General features: G+C 40.4%; 1 protein-coding gene across 1 annotated transcript; it reads right to left on the bottom strand.

The window, feature by feature from the left end:
- Positions 1-1,551: 1,551 nt before the first annotated feature.
- Positions 1,552-14,164, bottom strand: CRELD2 (cysteine rich with EGF like domains 2). The gene is made up of 10 exons (XM_062492620.1): positions 13,906-14,164; positions 12,908-12,990; positions 11,916-12,026; positions 9,620-9,711; positions 8,422-8,598; positions 7,100-7,198; positions 5,460-5,537; positions 4,558-4,653; positions 3,587-3,727; positions 1,552-2,010 (listed from the first exon to the last, which is right to left on the bottom strand). Exons 1-10 carry the CDS (start codon positions 14,074-14,076, stop codon positions 1,952-1,954), a joined length of 1,107 nt encoding a protein of 368 aa, XP_062348604.1. The 5' UTR covers positions 14,077-14,164; the 3' UTR covers positions 1,552-1,951.
- Positions 14,165-18,206: the final 4,042 nt, after the last annotated feature.

Consider the following 18,206-nt stretch of genomic DNA (forward strand, 5'->3'; position numbering starts at 1 on the left):
CTTGAGTATGAGTGGATGGTAGTTTCTAAACAGAACCAACATCTCCTGTTAGATTAACAACCATTCATACCATAACCTGCAACACCTGGGAGTTAAATCTGAGTAACAGAGAGAAGCTACACTCCTGCAGGATCCTTAGGGGCTAATACTAATGTAACTGGTACACCTGTAGTAAAGAAAACAAAGATCCTTGAGTTGTATTCCATGTGCTTCCCAAACCACCTTCTTTTTCCTCCCTTTAACTTAGTGCTCATTAAATACAATGCCTACCCTCCAACTTGCAAGAGTTTGAGATAAATAGGCCCATCTTTGACAATTACAGCTGAGAAAGCACTGCATGATAAAATTAACTTGGCAAGTTAAGAAACATCTAGATATAACAGCTAAAGAAAACTGACTTAAAGAAAACTGTTACAGACACCTTACTACCACTAGGTATTTAAACTACCATGCAAAGATCAGCTTAGACAGCTTTTGACACAAAATGCAACAGAATCAGATTTTGTGCAATATTCACCTAAGTATCCATCACACATACAAATCTTCCATGAATTTAGTTTGAACAAGTCTTCACCAGTATGTAGATGATGTCTGATCTTTACTGCTCAACAGAATAGGTCAATCCTATTCATAGCCTTTTTGTGTCCCCTTACCTCAGGGTACTGTTTATAACTTCTTCATAGACAAGCCTGAACTGTGCCCTTCTTAGCTGTATTCTACAAGCCCTTGCTATACTCCCTGTATCCACCACCACAATGGATTCTAAACTTTACTCACTTCCACCAGATTGTATGTGGACGGTCCTTATTTTATTTACAGCTATGACAGTCCTACAGGATACATCCATTTTAGCTCTTACACTTGCCTTTAAGCTTAGAGACAACACACAGAAAGTTGTGTCTACCTTATGCTTATAAGCTTTCCCTCTGAAATGGCACAAGAGCAAAGATGAAAAAATTATTGTAATATGCTTGCTCTGCAGTAGACAGGAAGCTATGACACAGCAGCAGGCTGTAGTGAAAGTCCTGTATTCATCAGTTCTAGAGAGTACTCATACAACAACTATGCAGGTATGTGTTAGCCAAAGCTACTTTTCATCACTTTGTAAACTAGTTTACATAGTTGATGCAAGTATCTGTCAGAAAGACCTGCTTACCCACCTTTGAAAAGTTAAATTCACTTAATTCTTCCTTCAGAGGAAAGTATGTGTGACAGAGGGGATGTTGCTGGGTTGGGGTTTTTATTTCATGTATACTCCAATACAACTGAGTGCTAGAATTCAGTGATGAATTTCAGTTCAGCAGCTTACAAGGTTCTGGGGTTTTAGTTCTTTAAGAGTTGTTTGGGCTGCTTTAGTGGCTTTGGGATTTTTTCCACTGACTTAAAAGAAAAATAGGCATGACAACACATCAAGGTATTAAAAATTTTAAGGCACTTTCCAACAAAATAAACTTTTATTGAATGCAATATTAGGCATTCTATTTTGTTTAAGGGAAAAGTGCTTCCCTCCCCCCCAGAGAGATTCCCTTTGACAATTTCCAAAAGCTGTATTTCAATTACAGAAATGTTTCTCATGATTAGAAACAACAAACTTCAGTCTAAATTTTCCTTGAATTACGAAGTGCAACTAAATTCTTCCAGAAGGTAATAGCTTTCAGTAGGCACTAGAACAAGAAGCCTGCAAGTTGTTAACAGTTGCTGGGTACACTGTTATGCTCGTTCAAATTTTATAGTAACCCATCTAGAGTGTAGTTTTTGAAGAATTATATAAAAAGTGGGATTTAAGAATAAAGAAATGCAGCTTAAAGAGCAGGTTGCCACCGTTGAAAAAAACCAAGTCTTAATGGCAATCTGTGTATTTCATACCACTTTCATGGTACGTCAGCTAGCAGAGGCTTAGTCCAATAATTTAAAACTTTAGATAGGAATGTCTTTTGGTTCTGAACGCAGATCATAAGTCAACATGTTCAGTATGTGAAGGCTCAGTTGTTCCACTCTCTACTTCCTCTCCTGTGAAGTTAAAATCACAATTAGAATATAAATCTACTATCAATTATACATATATAATTAATTTTATATATATAACTATGATCTTTGAAATTAGGATGTTTTCAAGAGAAACCCAAATTAACATATTTATCAAAACCAGAGAAGCAATTAAGCCATATATAACACCTACTTCCACCATTCACCTAACCTAAGCTTGTATTTGTTATTTATTTTTTTTTTTACTATATGGAAACAAAAATTTTCAAGTAAATTGGTATTGTACTATTAGTGGAAGGGGGAAAAAAAAAAAAGCACAGGCACTTCTATTCTAGGCTTTTATTTTCAGCTATTCAGTGAATTTCCTCCTTTCCACACAACCTGTCAGTAGTAGTTCCAGTATTTGAAAAAATAGGGCAAACCTTACTTAGAATTGTTTTTGATAGTACAAACTGCTCAGTTCAGACAACCTTTAAAAAAGCAGAGCAATTTTATTCTATTGAGAAGAGCATTAGCTAAGAAAAAAAAAAAAAACAAAAACAAACAAAAAAAAAAAACCCAAAAAAACCCCTAAGCCAATTTGTCAACTTTTTATTTCACTTTTAGTCTCAAAATGGCAGACCACATGAACAAAGGTAGTAACTGATACCCTGAATATCTGTATCAGAGAAGTACATAACTGATTCTAAAGGATTAATAGCAGTAAGCACTGAGAGTAAAAGGAATTAACTAAGTGGCCTTGAGAAGCAATGCTTTACAACTTATTAGTACAAGATGAAAAATCAGTCTTGGGGATAGAAATGGGAGGACATAAAAAACACTCAACAAGTGGAAAGAAAACAAAGGCATGAAATTAGGTGTCCCTCATCCATTTTCTAAAGCTGTTGTTGCAAAACAATCCCACCTTTCTCTATGGAATTGTAAAAGAGGCCTAGATGGAGTAATGGAACATTTAATGAATGTAGCTCTGTCCATATGGGTCAACACATCCTAATAAAAAACGACAGTTGAATATTTTTAATGAAGGTATAATTTAAGGGAAGCTGAACAGTTCTCTATGACTGACAGATGGATGTCTTCCCCATTTTCACCTCAACACCAGCTCAGGCACTTACATCATCACAAACTAGATAAATTCAACTTTGTTACCCAGCAAAAAGAATTCATTTTTTTTTTAATTTGTAATTTTCTGAGATTTCAAGGACTTGAAGATTGCATGCAACCAGATAAACCCTTAAGTCACTACAATTAATGATAAGGGAAAGTAGTGAGGAGGACAAACTCCTTTTTATGACAGCAGAAATTTGATAGCTCATTTTATATAACAAAGCCAAAACCCTAAGTGACTTAAAAACACAACCATGAGTTAAGCAAAAATATAGCAACACAAGAACTGAATGTTTAAAAACATAACTCTTTTTAAGCAAAAAAACACAAATCAGAGTGTGGCCTACACTATAAACTATTGATACAGGCCACACCTGTATGAAAATGAGAAATAATACAGAGGGGTTTACAAGTAACTAGACCCTTAGATTTAAATAAAATTCCAAGTTGTTGATACAGCATTTTTGTTAATTGTCCCTGAAAAGATACTTGCCTGGTTTTACAGTTTGAACACAGGTTCCATCCTTATCTTCAAACCCTTCTGAACATACACACTTGTAACTACCTGATGTATTAACACAGTCTTGATTCTCTTTCGTGCAGACCTTTTCAGGAAGATTACATTCATCTATATCTAGAGATAGCACAAGCAAAGAAAGTCCACTGCTGTTATTTTGATATAAACCTTATTTGTGCTTGGTAATATAAACAAAATTCCATTCAAGTATGAAAAACACTGATGAGCAAGAATGCTGATGGAACAGATTTAACTTTTGTTAAAATAACCTAATTCTTCATGATTTGAACTGTTTCAAAGTTACTCAGATAAGACCCAGTACTCCTATTTTTAATTTTTTACAGGTCCCTTATGGAGAAATGTATTAAGCAGTTATATTTGTCACAATTAGGCAATTTGTCTTAACCTACTGAACATTTCCCCCCCAGTCATTTTCTACTTATGCCATCAAAGTATAGCTAAAGGGAACAGAGCTTGTAAATACTACATCATCACAGTTAATAGCTACTTCAGGTTATGCATACGTAGTTCCCACAGAGGAAGTCTAATTTCATGTTGTAATTCTATAAGAATGAATATCATTTGAACGTGGACACTGATGGATTATCAGAATGCCTGCCTTTCTGTTACAAAATGAATAGAAACACAGATCTGATAAGTGGTAAATAACTGACAAAAGACTCATACAGCTGTCTCCTGAACCTACTACAAAACACCTTGTTCCTTCGTACCAGTGGTTCACTTTAAGCCTTGTCAAGCATATTAGCTCAGTAATATAAAGGAAGTTATTGAGAATGCCTGTGCAGCTAACACCAGAACAACTTGGTACATTTTGACAGGCATGAAAGCTGAAGCACTCAAATATCAATGTACTTATGAGCTCCTCAGCATGGCTAACCAAGAGTGAGCTAACCAGCATTCCACCAAGTACTGCTAAATCCACCAACCTGTACACTTCATCTCTTCCTTCACGTATCCAGTTGCACAGGTCTTACATTTTTCAGAACCTTCTCCTGTGCAACCGACACAGCTGGCATCACATGCTAAAGATAAAAATATTTTATGCATTAAAAAAATTGTAAATCTGGGGTTTAAAATACCACCCCTAAAGTCAGACAGTTTACCCACACAAGGAATCATAAAATGGCTCGGGCTGGAATTTGACCCTAAGGATTATCTAGTTCCAACCCCCTGCCATGGGCTGGACACCTTTCACTGGACCAGGTAGCTCAGAGCCCCATCCAACTGGTCTTTGAACACATCCAGGGACAGGGCATTCATAACTTCTCAGGTCTGGTGCCTCAATACCCCCACAGCAAAGATCTTCTTCCTAATAACTAATCTAAGCCGACTCCATTTCAGCTTGAAGTCATTCCCCCTTGTCTTGTCCACTACATGCCCTTGTAAAAAGTCCTTCTCCACCTTTGTTGTAGGCCTTTTTAGGTATTGAAAGGCTCTGGAGCCTTCTCTTGTCCAGAATGGACAATCCCAGCTCTCTCAGCCTGTCCTCATAGGGGAGGTGACCCTCCTGATCAAGACCTTCACAGCTGTCCTCTGGACCCACTCAGGCAGGTCCATGCCTTCCTTATGTTGGAGGCCCACGAGCTGGATGCAGTACTTGAGGTGGGGGGGGGGGGGGGGGGAGGGGTGTGTCTCACAAAAGCCAAGTAGAAATAACCAGAAATCTCTTGTTTTGCTCATGCAATAGGTCTAAAGCCTCATCCTCCCCATGCCCAGTGAGGATCAGACAACACTGTACCAAATACTTATCATGCATTTTCTAGGCGTTACCTCTAGCACTAGTTTAGGATTCTAGACAGTAAAATACAACAGCAGATTGAAAAGAAACCTTTGCATGAGAAAGATCCATCTGTGTTCAAACAATACTGGTGATCTTTGCAAGGAGAAGCCTCACATTCATCTAAATCTGAAAGATAAAAAGTGACAAGTTACCTAAAGCAGTCATGATTAAACAGCCAGATTAACACTTGAATGCTATAAACTGACTGCACTGAGAATACTTGTGATGAGTTTGGGGTCAGGTATGCAACATGGCAGACACAGAACTAGGATGGTAACACACACTATTTTGTTCAGCTTAAACCTGTATTAGAAAGTCAAAACTGATCCTCATATGCTTTGTGATGACAGTAAGAGATGTATCAGAAATTCAAGAGTTCAAATTAAATAAACTTCCAGGATACCTGCAATCCTTGTCATTTTCAAGTCGTGCCTTTATGCAAATATAACAAAGAAGCAGACAGACTACAGTTCTGGAACACTCTTTTCTCCTGTACTCCTACATTAGCAAGATACAGAACTTTTTATATGACTAAAAAACTTATACTAATGCACATACACATAGCTCTTAGTATTCTACACAAAGCAAATTGGAACAAACTAGATTATGATTAAGACAAAGCTGAAAACCAATTCTACTGCAGAGTTAAAACATGCAAACCTTATGATTTTGAGGAAAGTTAAATTTAAAAATTCAAAGAAGGGCCTCTCTTCCTGTCATTGCTGTCACTCTTATCCTGTTGCTGCACCCATCATTCATACTGATTACTCGATTTATAGTTCATTAGTGGTAATAATTATTTGGAAAAAAACCTAGTTGTACAGAAAACAGTACCAAAGCATCTTAAAAATGCCCTGGGAGGGTTCAATAGTTGCCTAAGCAGGTACTGCAAGACCTGTAATTCAAGCCCATTCTCACTGGCATTTTATAAAGGAAGCAGTGTTTATATAATTTCTAAGACACTGTTTCCAGGCATTATGTTAGAGGTCTTTAAAGGGTCACATTCAACCACTTAAACAAAATGTGTTCCTGTCCCCTAGTGCATTCCTGCATCGGGAATACTTTTAGGGTTCACATTTTTCCTGAAGTGACTCATACTTATCTCCTCATAAACCAAGTTAAATGCTGAGACAGAAACAGTTAAGAGATGAATAGAAGCACTGAGCTTGATATCACCTGGTATTTCTGTCCAACAACAGGAGAAGTTAGCATGCATGGCTTTTAGTGAAGTGTTTGAACTCTGTTAAGGTTGAGCATTTATGACAAAGTTATGTGAAAGCAAATGTGCAATTAGTAAAAAATACATAGTTAAGTTTACACCAGTCTTCTATTAATTGACAAAATAGCTTAAGTCAAGAGCAGGACATTGTTTAGTAGTCAAACAAGCACCAAGAAAAGTCATCTAAAAAGAAACACCCCACTTTGCTGCTCTATGTATTCCACTAAACTAAAGTCACACAGTGAACAGTATGATAAAGATGGCTATCATCACCAGGCAATCAGGGGTGAGAAATGCTGCTTTCCTGCAACACTAAACAAGTTAGGAAGAGAGAGACTAATAAAACTGTAGAAATCTAAACTGACAGATCATTTCCATAGAATACAATAAAACCAGGAAGTGATGCCATCTAATCTTACTAGGCATTGTTACTACAAGAGCTGCTTGAAGTCTGCCAAGTATTACTCACCCACACAAGCTCCACCTTCATTTTTAATCCAGCCTTCTTTACAGTCCTGGCAGTCCCTGTTACTTGAACCAGTACAAGTCTTACAGGCAGCATGGCAGGCTGAGAGAAGAAAACCACAACCTGAGTTTTGTTGAGAGATTCCAAGACAAGTTCAGCCACACAAACTCTCAGAGACAACTTTATTTAGGATTCACTGGAAGCTATCATTTTTTAGTAGCTTGAAACTCCCATTCCAAAGTCAGCACCTCCATAAGGTCAAGATTTAATTTAGAAATGTGCAGCTATCTGACCAAAACAACTGCAAAATCCCAAAATACCCCTGGGAACCAAACCTAGCAATTACAGTCATTTGCACCACTGAGAACACTGCCATGAAATTCTAGTGACTGGAAGTGGCAGGTCCAATTTCTAAATTATTTGGAAAGAGGAGATTAGGAAGGCAAACTCAGCTCTGTCCCTCAACACTGGGACATGAGTATAAACATCAAACTCTGCAATTCTCTACCTAATGAACCCTCACACTACTTACATTTACAGTTAGCTATGACAGCAATGTGTCAAGTGATTTAATTCTGAAGAACTTCAGAAGGAAATATCCTAGAAATATGTATATGCAGCTGTAAATACATATTGTAGACATATATATAACATGCATATATGTATGTATATAGTAATCTAAAACAAATCACACAGAAGAATTACTACACAACCAGATTTAAAAAAAAAAAAAAAACAAAACAGAAAAACAACAAAACCCAATATAGACTATTTAAAAAACCATCTTATTAAACCCCAGGGTCAGGATGTAGCTATCACAGAATCTCATCAGGGGTCTAAGAACAATTGAAAATCTGACCAATGCGAAATTTTATTCCTATGACATGACTTTGTTTCAAAATTAAACTTAGGCATATATAACTGGAATCTAAGTAGTTTGCAATACAGATTAACTGTTTCCATGCTCATTTATTCCATTTAAGCTTATCTGAGCTATGAGGAAAACCTAACTTTTAAAGCAGTCCAGTATGTAGCAATTTCACCTAAAGATTTTAACAGTACTTTGGGCAGTGAAGCAAAGATTTTTATGAATTCTGCTTCTTAAAGCAGAAAAAAACCAGTTTAAAAATGAAGGGCAATGTGGAAAGATGACTTAGCAAAACCTTAGAATTCCACTAAACTGACTAACACATCTTTTATGCTTAAAGCTGAGTGACCAAAATATGTTTTGTTTCTACATTTGTTAGTTTCGAGTGTTTCTAGTTTTCCTTGCAAAAACTGAAGTAGTAACACAAAGATATAAGCACATGTTAAGACTCTGTTACCTGTACAAACAGAATGTGTCTCATTTCTCAAGGAACTGAAGTAACCACTAGAACAGTCCAAACAGAATTGTCCTGTGTACTCCTTCTTACAGCTGCATGAGCCATCTCCTCCTCGGGTACCATCACCGTCACAGCGGCCATTTCCATGGCAAGGTCGTTCTGATCCACCATGACAAGCTAAAAAAAGGAGCAAAAACATTTTTTTAAATCAGATGTTAAAGGAAATAACTTTCTACTCTCAGACACAAGCACCTGAAGTCCCCCTCCCTTCACAGAAAATAAAAAAAATAATTTTAAAATGTCACACAAAACCAGAATATAATTTCCAACAGTCTTTCTCACTCCTGAGAGTAAGCAAAAGTTTTGCAATAAGGCAATTCTCAATAATATATTCAAGTATAAGGGAAACTCGAAACAATCTCCAGGAAAGTATCAATTTGATTTTGGGTCAAAACCATGGCTCAAAATTTTAATTATTTTCCTAGCTTCCTGGATAAAATTGGTATCTTTATTTTTTTTTTTTTATCTCTGAGAAGTCTTGTATCACATTTGTAAAAATCTACTGGCTATCATTTACATCAATATAGGGAATGGGGACTTAATTTTTACCAATATATTAAGTGGCCAAAACCAATCTCTTAACAATGTGCACAGTTTTAGAGACTTAAATATTGTATCAGCTTCAGAGGCCAAAATATCTCTCATCGCTTTTGCAAAGACCTTTCACCTCCCACCTACTTTTACCCAATTTTTCTCATTGCCTTTTTAACTGATCCTCAGTTGCAAGTTTCTTCATTTAAACCCCAGCAGCATCTGGGTTGTTTTACTCTTGAAACTGGTCAAGGATTCTTGTTTACACAGATTCTGCAAGGTCACCTAAACAACAGATTTCACGTTACAGAAAGCCTTTAAGGATGGGTCAGGTGTGGAGATGAGCATCAGGTTGATTGTTTCTGCACATCTCAGTACCCCTGACAGCTTTGTACATTACTACATGCCCAGAAGGCTTTTATTCAGACAGGATATTCACAATGTAGCCACTCAGTTATGAGGCAGCAAGCAGGTACATGCTACACAGCAGCCTGTGTCTCATGCAAAATATCATACATCGTGTATTTGTCCATGACAGTAAGGTCTGAAACAGGTAAAAAAAAAATAAAAAAGTATCTGCTACTGAATGTTTCAGAGGAAAAATTACCAAGGCAATCTGGTCCATAAGTTCCAGCAGGACAGCAAACTTCTATTGTTTCAATGCAAAACCACTTAAACAAATCTGGATACTTCTTCTTTCTGTATATGAAAGACATTAATTTACAAACAAAAAGAACAAAGATTATTTAAAAGCCAACTCACACAATTGAAGCAACTCAACACAGGAGAGAAACCTGTTGCATATGACAGATCAGAAACCTACTTCTTCTGAAGATTTCAGGAATCAATTTCTAGAAGAAGTCCTCCAACTTGAAAATGTACCTTTTAAAATCCTAATACTATTAACAAGTTCTATGCAAATTTTATAGATTATATTTAAGAAAAAAGTGAAATAAGAGCAATAAATAAAATTTAATTCATCTTCATACAAGCACACACCCCTTTTATTAAACACCTTACTTTTAGGGAATGTTCATATATAGTTTAGACAGTCTTATTTATGTCTTTTTCTTATAGATAATTGCTGTATCTTTATCTCAAGTATACAGAAGAGAAGTTAACATTTGTTCAAATTATTGGCAAGTAGATAAGGTTAAAATGTCTCCCTTTTTTAGCACTGATTGAGTATTGCTTAGGAGACACTTTTACAATTAAGGAGTTAGTTATGTGCTACTTGAGCACCAGCATATAGGCCCAATTAACTGAGTCCAGCTCCCTGCTCCTTGCAGGACTTCCTACACTAAACTATGTGAGCAAGAGTGTCCTCCAGATGATTCCTGAGCTCTGACAGGCTTGGTGCTGTAGGGAACCTGTTCCAGTGACCGACCACCCTTTATGCAACAATTTGTAAAAATTGCCTAAGGTATTAATGGGCAAAGAAACTGTCTTTGGAAACTGCCACAGAAACCAAATGACACTCGGATACTGCAAACAGTCAACTGCATGCAGTCAAAAGATCTATTAAACACAGGAACTTCCAAACCCCAATGTATTCTATGAATTGCTTTGATTGTTTTAGGAAGTCTACTTTGGCAAATGTTCTAGTTTAAGACCAGTTCTGCAAATTTTAGCCAAATTAAAGACTCTGGGTTGCATAGTTTACCTTTCTGGAAGGCATGTCCTATGAGGAGCACCTAAGGACTCTGTGCTTGTCTAGAAGCAGGTGGAGGGGGTGGCCTCATTGCCCTCTGCAGCTTCCTGAGGAGGGAAACGGGAGAAGGAGGTGCCAATCTCTGCTGTATTTAATGACAGGACACAGGGGAAGGGTTCACAGCTGCACCAGGAGAGGTTTAGACTGGATATTAGGAAACATTTCTTTACTAAGAGAGCGATCAAACACTGGGACAGGTTTCCTAGAGACGTGGTGGAGGCCCCAAGCCTGTCAGTTTTTTAGAGGTGTTTGAACAATGACAACATGCTTTAAGTTTTGCTCAGCCCTGAAGCAGTCAGGCAGTGGGACTAAGTGATCATTGTAGGTTCCTTCCAACTGAAATATTCTACTTTCTGCTCTGCTATTCTAGTCCCTTCCCAATGTGTTAATATATACAATCCTGTATAGTTAAGTAAAAGGACAAAGCAGTCATTTAGAAGAAAGAGGAGTATCAATAAGCCTTATCCAGTTATGAAACACTATAATGGCAGTTAACCCTATTGAATTCTAGCTAATTAGGAGTGCTGACAGTCTAAATTAGTGAAAAATACCCAGAAGAAATGTGATTTGGAACTAAAAAAAAAACAAACATTAAGAAATCTAAATGTTACACTGCCATTCATGCACTAATTGTATTTAGGACTAGAATACAAAAAGGTTAGCTATAACACAAACCTCACTTTAGCTTAAAATGCAGGTAGGAAAGTCAGCTGATATTCTACCATCCTCAAGAGATCCAACTTCTACACTGATTAGCACCAACTATTCTTTTGATTGCCAGGAGAACAAAATGTAGTTTCAGGGGATAAAAAGCAAGCAACCAAAAAACCCACAAGAACCAAAGAGCCCCTTGCAATTTTGTGACAAAGGAAAACAAATGAGGAACTAAATGTCAAAATTTTCCAATGTTAATTTACCTTGACATCCCACTGGTAAGTAGGGGATGCGTGTAAGAAACAACTGTAGATGCTTTGGTGCAACACTGCTGGAATTGGTAATCCAAAAGAACACAGAACAGCAGCACACGATACTAAAAGTTAGTCTGAAACCAGCTGTAGCCAAAAGCAGCTCTTGAAAGGCAATGAAGAATTACCCATTCTGCTATTGTCCAGGCACAACATTTAACATAATTCGTTCATCCCCCCAGATAATCTATCAACACACATATCTCCACCAAGAAAATGATACTTACAATTTGAACCACCATTTCTCTATGAGTTCTTCATGTTCTTCTACCATGTTGTTACATTCGAAGTTACTGCTGTCACACAGATTCTCTATGATCTCAACAAGACGAATTTCACTACAAGCAGAGAAGGAAAAATGTAAATTTCATTTAAATGTTCAATACAACTAAAGACCTAAAACAGAGCAACCAGACATCAGTGAGACTATTTCATCAGTTTATGGTGTGCCCTGAATTAGTTTCAAAACATAACAAATATCAGAGTAAAAAATTAATAATCATTGTTTCGGTTAAAATAAAAAAACAAACCTAAACCCAGAATAATGACCACAAGAACCTTATGACTTGCTTGCATTTACTGTATTTGCAGACTGTAGGTTTGATAGATTTTTAGCTTCCCAGAAAATTGGAGTGCAGTACTTTTCTCTTGTGTTCAACAACAAATTTAATATATTTTTATTTTATACAAGCCTGTGAATCTCACAGTAACATCTCAGTGCTCCAATTAAAACAAAAAATGAATTGAAAATGCAGGAGAAAGGTATCAGGTTACTGTTCTCCATGGTTAACCAGATAGCAGATTAGTGTATGCATATCTCTTTGGCACTGAAACAGTGACAACTCCAGGGAGGAGATACTGCTTTAATTCTAAATCAAGTATTTCAGTACACTGCACCTTTTATGACTACCAATAAAGTACTGACCACTATTTACATTCATTATATTAAGACTTAAATAGAAAGAAAACCTACTATGACTAAGAACTAACTTTTTCTGCTTTCAGAAACAAGACAAATAAAAGTAATAATAAAGCCTACAATTACTTACTGCAATCTTTAGATTATAATATAATGTAACATTATAATCATTAAGAATGTAAGGTTTAGATAAGGTAGCTGCCAAGCTCAGTATTTAAGTTCCAAACAAGCACTGGTATAGTGAAGTTACAAACAGTGAAGACAAAATGCAGCTGAATGAGAAGTACTGAGACAGCTCACCTAGACTCATACTTTGACAGCGTCTTCTCTTCCCAAGCAGTGTTTCCACCACCAAAGTTTTTTTTAGCTGTATCTGCTAAACCCTACAAATAAAAAGTACAAGAAATCACATAGGGTTTGTTTCTAACAAAAATTAAGGGCAATGACAAATGCTTATGTAAAAATTGTGAAAAGCGCCATGCCTAAACTACAGAGGAGCTCTCAAGCTGCTGATCAAATTCCTGAGTGAAAGCAGCAACTAATAACAACATGAAAAGTGAGAAAATATATGTTACAGCATAACATGATTAAATTTTCCTAATGCATAAACAAAGCCATTTTACAGTCTTGGTTTACCAGAAAAAAAAAACAAACAACCACAAAAAACAAAAAAACCCATGCATGTATGAAACTTTACACCCTTCTCCCTCAAGTTCTCAGGAAATTTATTAGCATTTGAACAGAACCTCCGCTTCATTCAGTTTAGACAACAGTCCGGTCTGTACCACGTTGTAGATTAAGCACACAACAGGGCGAGCAGCACAGCTGCTCCCAAACGCAGCCAATGCCACCAAACGACGGCTCGCAGAAAGCCCCGCAGTTCGGGTGACTTGGCGAGCCGCAGCAGCCGACAAGCGCATGGGGAGTACAGAGCGCCGGGCACCAGGGCCAGAATTCACTGTGCCACACGCATATGGACGGCTGCTGCGAGTGGCAACAGACAGGGAACGTTCGGGGACATTCCACCAGCGCTTCCCGTGCAGCCAGCCTTTTTGCACAAAAATCACCAGAAAACCTTCGGCGGCAGGGATGGAGGAGCTCCGCCACCCGCCCGCCTCAGCACCGCGACCGCCGCCGGAGCGGGACCCGCCGCTGCCCCATCACAGGGCCGGGCCGCCTGCCCCGCGGCGCTCCCGTAGCGCGGCCCCTCGGCACCGAGCCCGCCGCACCCACGCCGCTGCTCGGCCCCGCCGACCCTGCCCCACCGCGGGGCCGCCCGCCCGCAGCCCGCGGCCCACCTGGTTGAACCTGTCCACGATGCCCCGGCAGGTGGAGCACGCCAAGAGCCGCCGCTCACCGGCGCCGCGGACAGGCGGCGGCAGCAACAGGGCGGCACAGAACAGCACGGCCAAGGCCACGCGAGACGGCCGCGGCGCGGGGCCCGGGTGAGGAGAGGGGCCGGGCCTCATGGCGAGGCCGCGGGACCCCCGGACGCGGAGCGGGGCCGCCCCAGCCGAGCCCCCTCAGCAGCGGCGGCCGCGCTCGCCCCGCCCCGGCCCCGCCGGCCCGCGAGCTCCATTCAGAATTCCGCGTCACCCCCACGCGCGCACCAGCCGCGGGCGCTCATTGGTCGACACGGCGGAGCGAAGGGACGTGGTCCAATCAGCGCCCGCCACGCTCCGGACCAATGGGAGCCCCCCGCGTGCCCAGGGAAGTGGGCGGGGCAGAGCTGTGGAGCGAGCGATGCCCGTCGGCCGCCATCATGAGAAAGGGCAGGCACCGGCTCCGTAGGGGCTTCACAGCCGGCCGCCATTTGTACTTGGCAGCCGCCTCCGAGACCTTCTGCTGCCGGGGGCGTGCCCTGCCCTCACCCAATATGGCCGGCGGGGGAGGCGGTCACGTGTTCGCGGGGCTGGCGCTGCCGGCGCCCTCTGCGGGGCGGCCACGTGGGCGCGCGCGCGGTGAGTGCGGGCTGCGGGCGGGCGGCAGGGAGGGAGAGCCGCCAGCTGCCCGTGCCTTTGCTGTAACCGGATCAGGAGCCCCGCCGGGCGGTGCTAGGCGGCAACACCAGCTCTCCGCCTCCCGGGCGCGGGAGATGTGGTGTGGTGTGGTGTGGCGGGAGGGAGCGCGGCCGGGCAGGGCAGGGCCGGGCCGGGCAGGGCCGTGCAGCCGCCTCCTGAGGGTGTGCGCGGGGCCTGTCCCGGCCGCGGGGCCGGGCGGGCTCGGGGCGGTGCCGGCGGCTGCGGGTGGAGTTGGAGCTCGGCCTGGAGCCCATCCGAGGAGCGATCCGGCGGGGGCCGGTGTTCCCGGGATCCGTGAGGGCAGGGTGGGAGGGGAGGGTGTTCGGGTTGCATTTGGGTAGGTTTCAGTCCTGACATTCTGTGCGCTTCTTCCCCGGCCCCGAGGCTCCATCTCTGTCTTTCCCTATTGCTCCGTCCTACCTTAGTTTCTGGTAGTGTCCCACACTGTATCTCCTGCCTCAACTTTCTCTTTTTTCCGCCTAGTTTTTTTCTTTTTTTAATTTTTTTTCTTTTAATCAAGTCTCGAAACTTATGAGCAAGTCTATGTGAGAATGGTAACTGTAGGGGTTTTTTTTCCCCCTAATACAAGGAGAAAAAAACAATCCCAGCAACTACAAGGTTTAAGTGTGACCTCGTTATGGTATTAGCTCTAGAGCAAACTTGGAAGAGCTGTGAAAGCATAGGAAAAAAAGCCATGGAAATCTAAGAAAATACAGAATGGGTTTTGCCACAGCTAAAGAGGGAAGACCTTATGCAGGGCTGAGCTTGGTGGTTCTGCTTGGATGCCTCCGTGTGAGGAAGTGAAATGCCTCTGTGGACAGATTTAACATGCAGTTTGGCTGCCAAACTCTATCATAGCTCTTCTGAAGCATGTCTGGGAAACGTAAGTCAGCTGAATATGGTAGGGTTTTCACGGGAAGAGTTAAAAAAACCTGTGTGAACTAATGATACTTCGACTGAAAAAGTATAAAACAGCAACAGACAATTTTTGATGGAAATACCTTAACTTTTTTTTTTAATATGAAAACCCGATTTTTTTTATAATCCCAGGGAAAGATGAATCCTTTGTGTTAAAAACCTCTGCTCTTCGGTCTTGATGTAGATTCCTGGGGTGGGGGTAGTCAGTGTGGCTGTGTTGTAGAGGCCTAAGGAAGATTTTTCTAAAGTTGCCAGAATGTAATCAATGGACAAATCTATGCGTATTTGCTTATGATTATTTCTCTAAGCTTCATTATTAAATTATTTTATTAAGTGAAAATCTGTTTCTGTGGTTTTGCCATTTAAAAATAAAAAAAACCCTATATTTGCTTTTGTATAGCAAATGTATTTTAATCATCGAATTCAATGTCAACCTGTCTTGATGAATTCCACTTGAATTTTGATGCTTGTCAGCATCAGTTGTCAACAGAGCAAGTTATCTTGGGTCTTGACAAGACCACTGAATTTGTTAGGCTTTATCTCAGAAACCTGGGTGTTGTCTTCATGCTTTGGTTTTTTATCTTCTATCATGTTTCCCTTCAGGGAATTTCAGTATTCATAATGCATATAATTATCTTCAAGATGTGCAAGTATGCTGGCATGCTTACTTTTTTCAGGCATACAAAAGGATTGGACTCAACAATATTAAAAAAAAAAAAAGCTTGTGATAAACTGTATGGGAGATGCAGCTTCACTTTCATTCTGATTTAGGAAGCTGGGGACTGATTACTCATGTGGTTATCAGCTAAAAATAAGGGAGCAGGCTGTGTTGTAGATAGGTCAGAGGATAATGAATGCACTATTTATAGGTGATGGGAACAGCTCAGTGTTATGCAGATGCTGTCCTTAAGAAGGAAAAAATATACTTTCTTGGCACTTGGGTGCTTTTGTAGGGATTTATTGGGTCCTAAAATACCTGCAGTGTTAAGAAGCCGTGAATTTGGAGTCAGAGCTACCTGCCTTGCAGGTGAATCTCCTGTTTCACCTGATGCACGAGCTGCTCTAGTGCCATGTTGCTGTGTGCAGCAGTGGATTGACCCTTCAGTGTCCATTCTTCTCAGTTAAGTTTGGCCAGTAACAGGAGATTCTTCTGCATTTGTTGGAAGAATTCTGCAAGATTGCCTTCTATAGACAAGACTTTGTGCAATGTAAATTGCCTGTGCAGGGACTTAATTCCTGCCAGACCCTTTTTGGGGTATCCTGGTGTGGGAGATCAGACTTCAGAAAGTGGGACTGACTCAATCCCCACATCCTCGTGTCAGTCCCTCACCTCTCTTCCTACTCCTGTGGGGAAAGGATTCTGTTGTAGCATAAACCATCATTATCCATTCTTGTAAAAAAGTAATTCTAGGCACAGGTTAAAAAAGCTATTCCCACTTCCTGGGATGAAGGGCCTCTTCAGGCTCCTGACAATGCTCTGTCTTTGAGCCCAGGCTTAGAGCTTCAGTTAAAGCAATCATCTGAAACAGAAATGCAGTCAGTGAGATATTTAAAATGATACGCAGATACATGCAATTTACAGGGAGTACACAAATTTCAGGATTTATTGGTGGTAGTTGTGAATACAAGGAATATGAGCTCACTCATTTTTACTAATGAGCAGCACAAACATCAGTTCAGGAAAAGGTAGCTCTAGGAGGCAGTTGCAAAGTGATCCCAGGAAATCTGCCAACTGTCTTACATCTGTTTGATGGACATATTTAGACCAAAACACAGGAGAAAACATCTCTAACCAAAACCCCAGTTATACCTTACAAGTGCTGGTTTTGAAATTTGTGAGATCAGAGCAAGAACAGCAATAACCAAAATCTCTTGTCTTTTATTAGATTGTAAACTTGCATAAAATTGTGAAGCTTAAATTAAAAGAACATGTAATAATTTGGTCTGGCATCACCTGGACACGTGATTTTTATCATAATGGTAAAATACAACAGAAATACTACCCTAAGAATGGCTCAGTGGTGTTGTGAAATGAAGCACTAGGGAGAAGTGGCCTTCATTTCTGGGTAGAAGTGTGAGGTGTAGGGTACAGAATCTCTTGCCATAGTGAGATGTGTGGGTGCCAGAGGGGATTTGTCCTTCTCTGACAGAGTCCAGACCTAGCTGCTGTCCAGCTGGGGAGATCAAAGTACTCTGTGCTGAATATTCTCATCCTCGTGGATTCTTTCCCGCTGATTTTGGAGGCCTGAACAAAGAAGACACTGTTCTAAAGATCTTGTGTAAATCCAGTGTGCAGTTAATGTGAGGGTAAATAACAAAGCTGTCCCCAAATCAGACATAACTGAGGTGACACTCGGCAGTGGGGCAGTGTGGAATGCAAATGGATGTGCTTTCTTTGGTAGGATCCATGGTTTTTAGGTGAAAACTAAAACAATTATATTTACAGACTGGAATTCTGAAGTGCTCCTGAATATATTTTTTGAGTACTTTAATTCATTGAATGTAGTAAAAAAAACCTGGATGTTTTGATTTACTAGTCTTTGTTTAAACTTTTTGACGGCTGTAGTACATTTTCCTTGCATCATCAATCTTTTTTTCTGGTTGTACACTTCATGTCATGTTATTTATGTAATTTTTTAAACTTTTCTTTTTAATAATAA

This window comes from Cinclus cinclus, chromosome 4 (assembly GCF_963662255.1).
Source record: "Cinclus cinclus chromosome 4, bCinCin1.1, whole genome shotgun sequence".
Lineage (NCBI taxonomy): Eukaryota > Metazoa > Chordata > Aves > Passeriformes > Cinclidae > Cinclus > Cinclus cinclus.

Excerpts from the sequence above, each read along its gene's own strand:
- CRELD2 (XM_062492620.1), bottom strand. The coding sequence starts at position 14,076 with ATGAGGCCCGGCCCCTCTCCTCACCCGGGCCCCGCGCCGCGGCCGTCT. Across the intron at positions 12,991-13,905 it reads TCGTGGACAGGTTCAACCAG|GGTTTAGCAGATACAGCTAA; the intron begins GTGGGCCGCGGG and ends TTTTATTTGTAG. Across the intron at positions 3,728-4,557 it reads GGAAGAGATGAAGTGTACAG|ATATAGATGAATGTAATCTT; the intron begins GTTGGTGGATTT and ends TGCTATCTCTAG.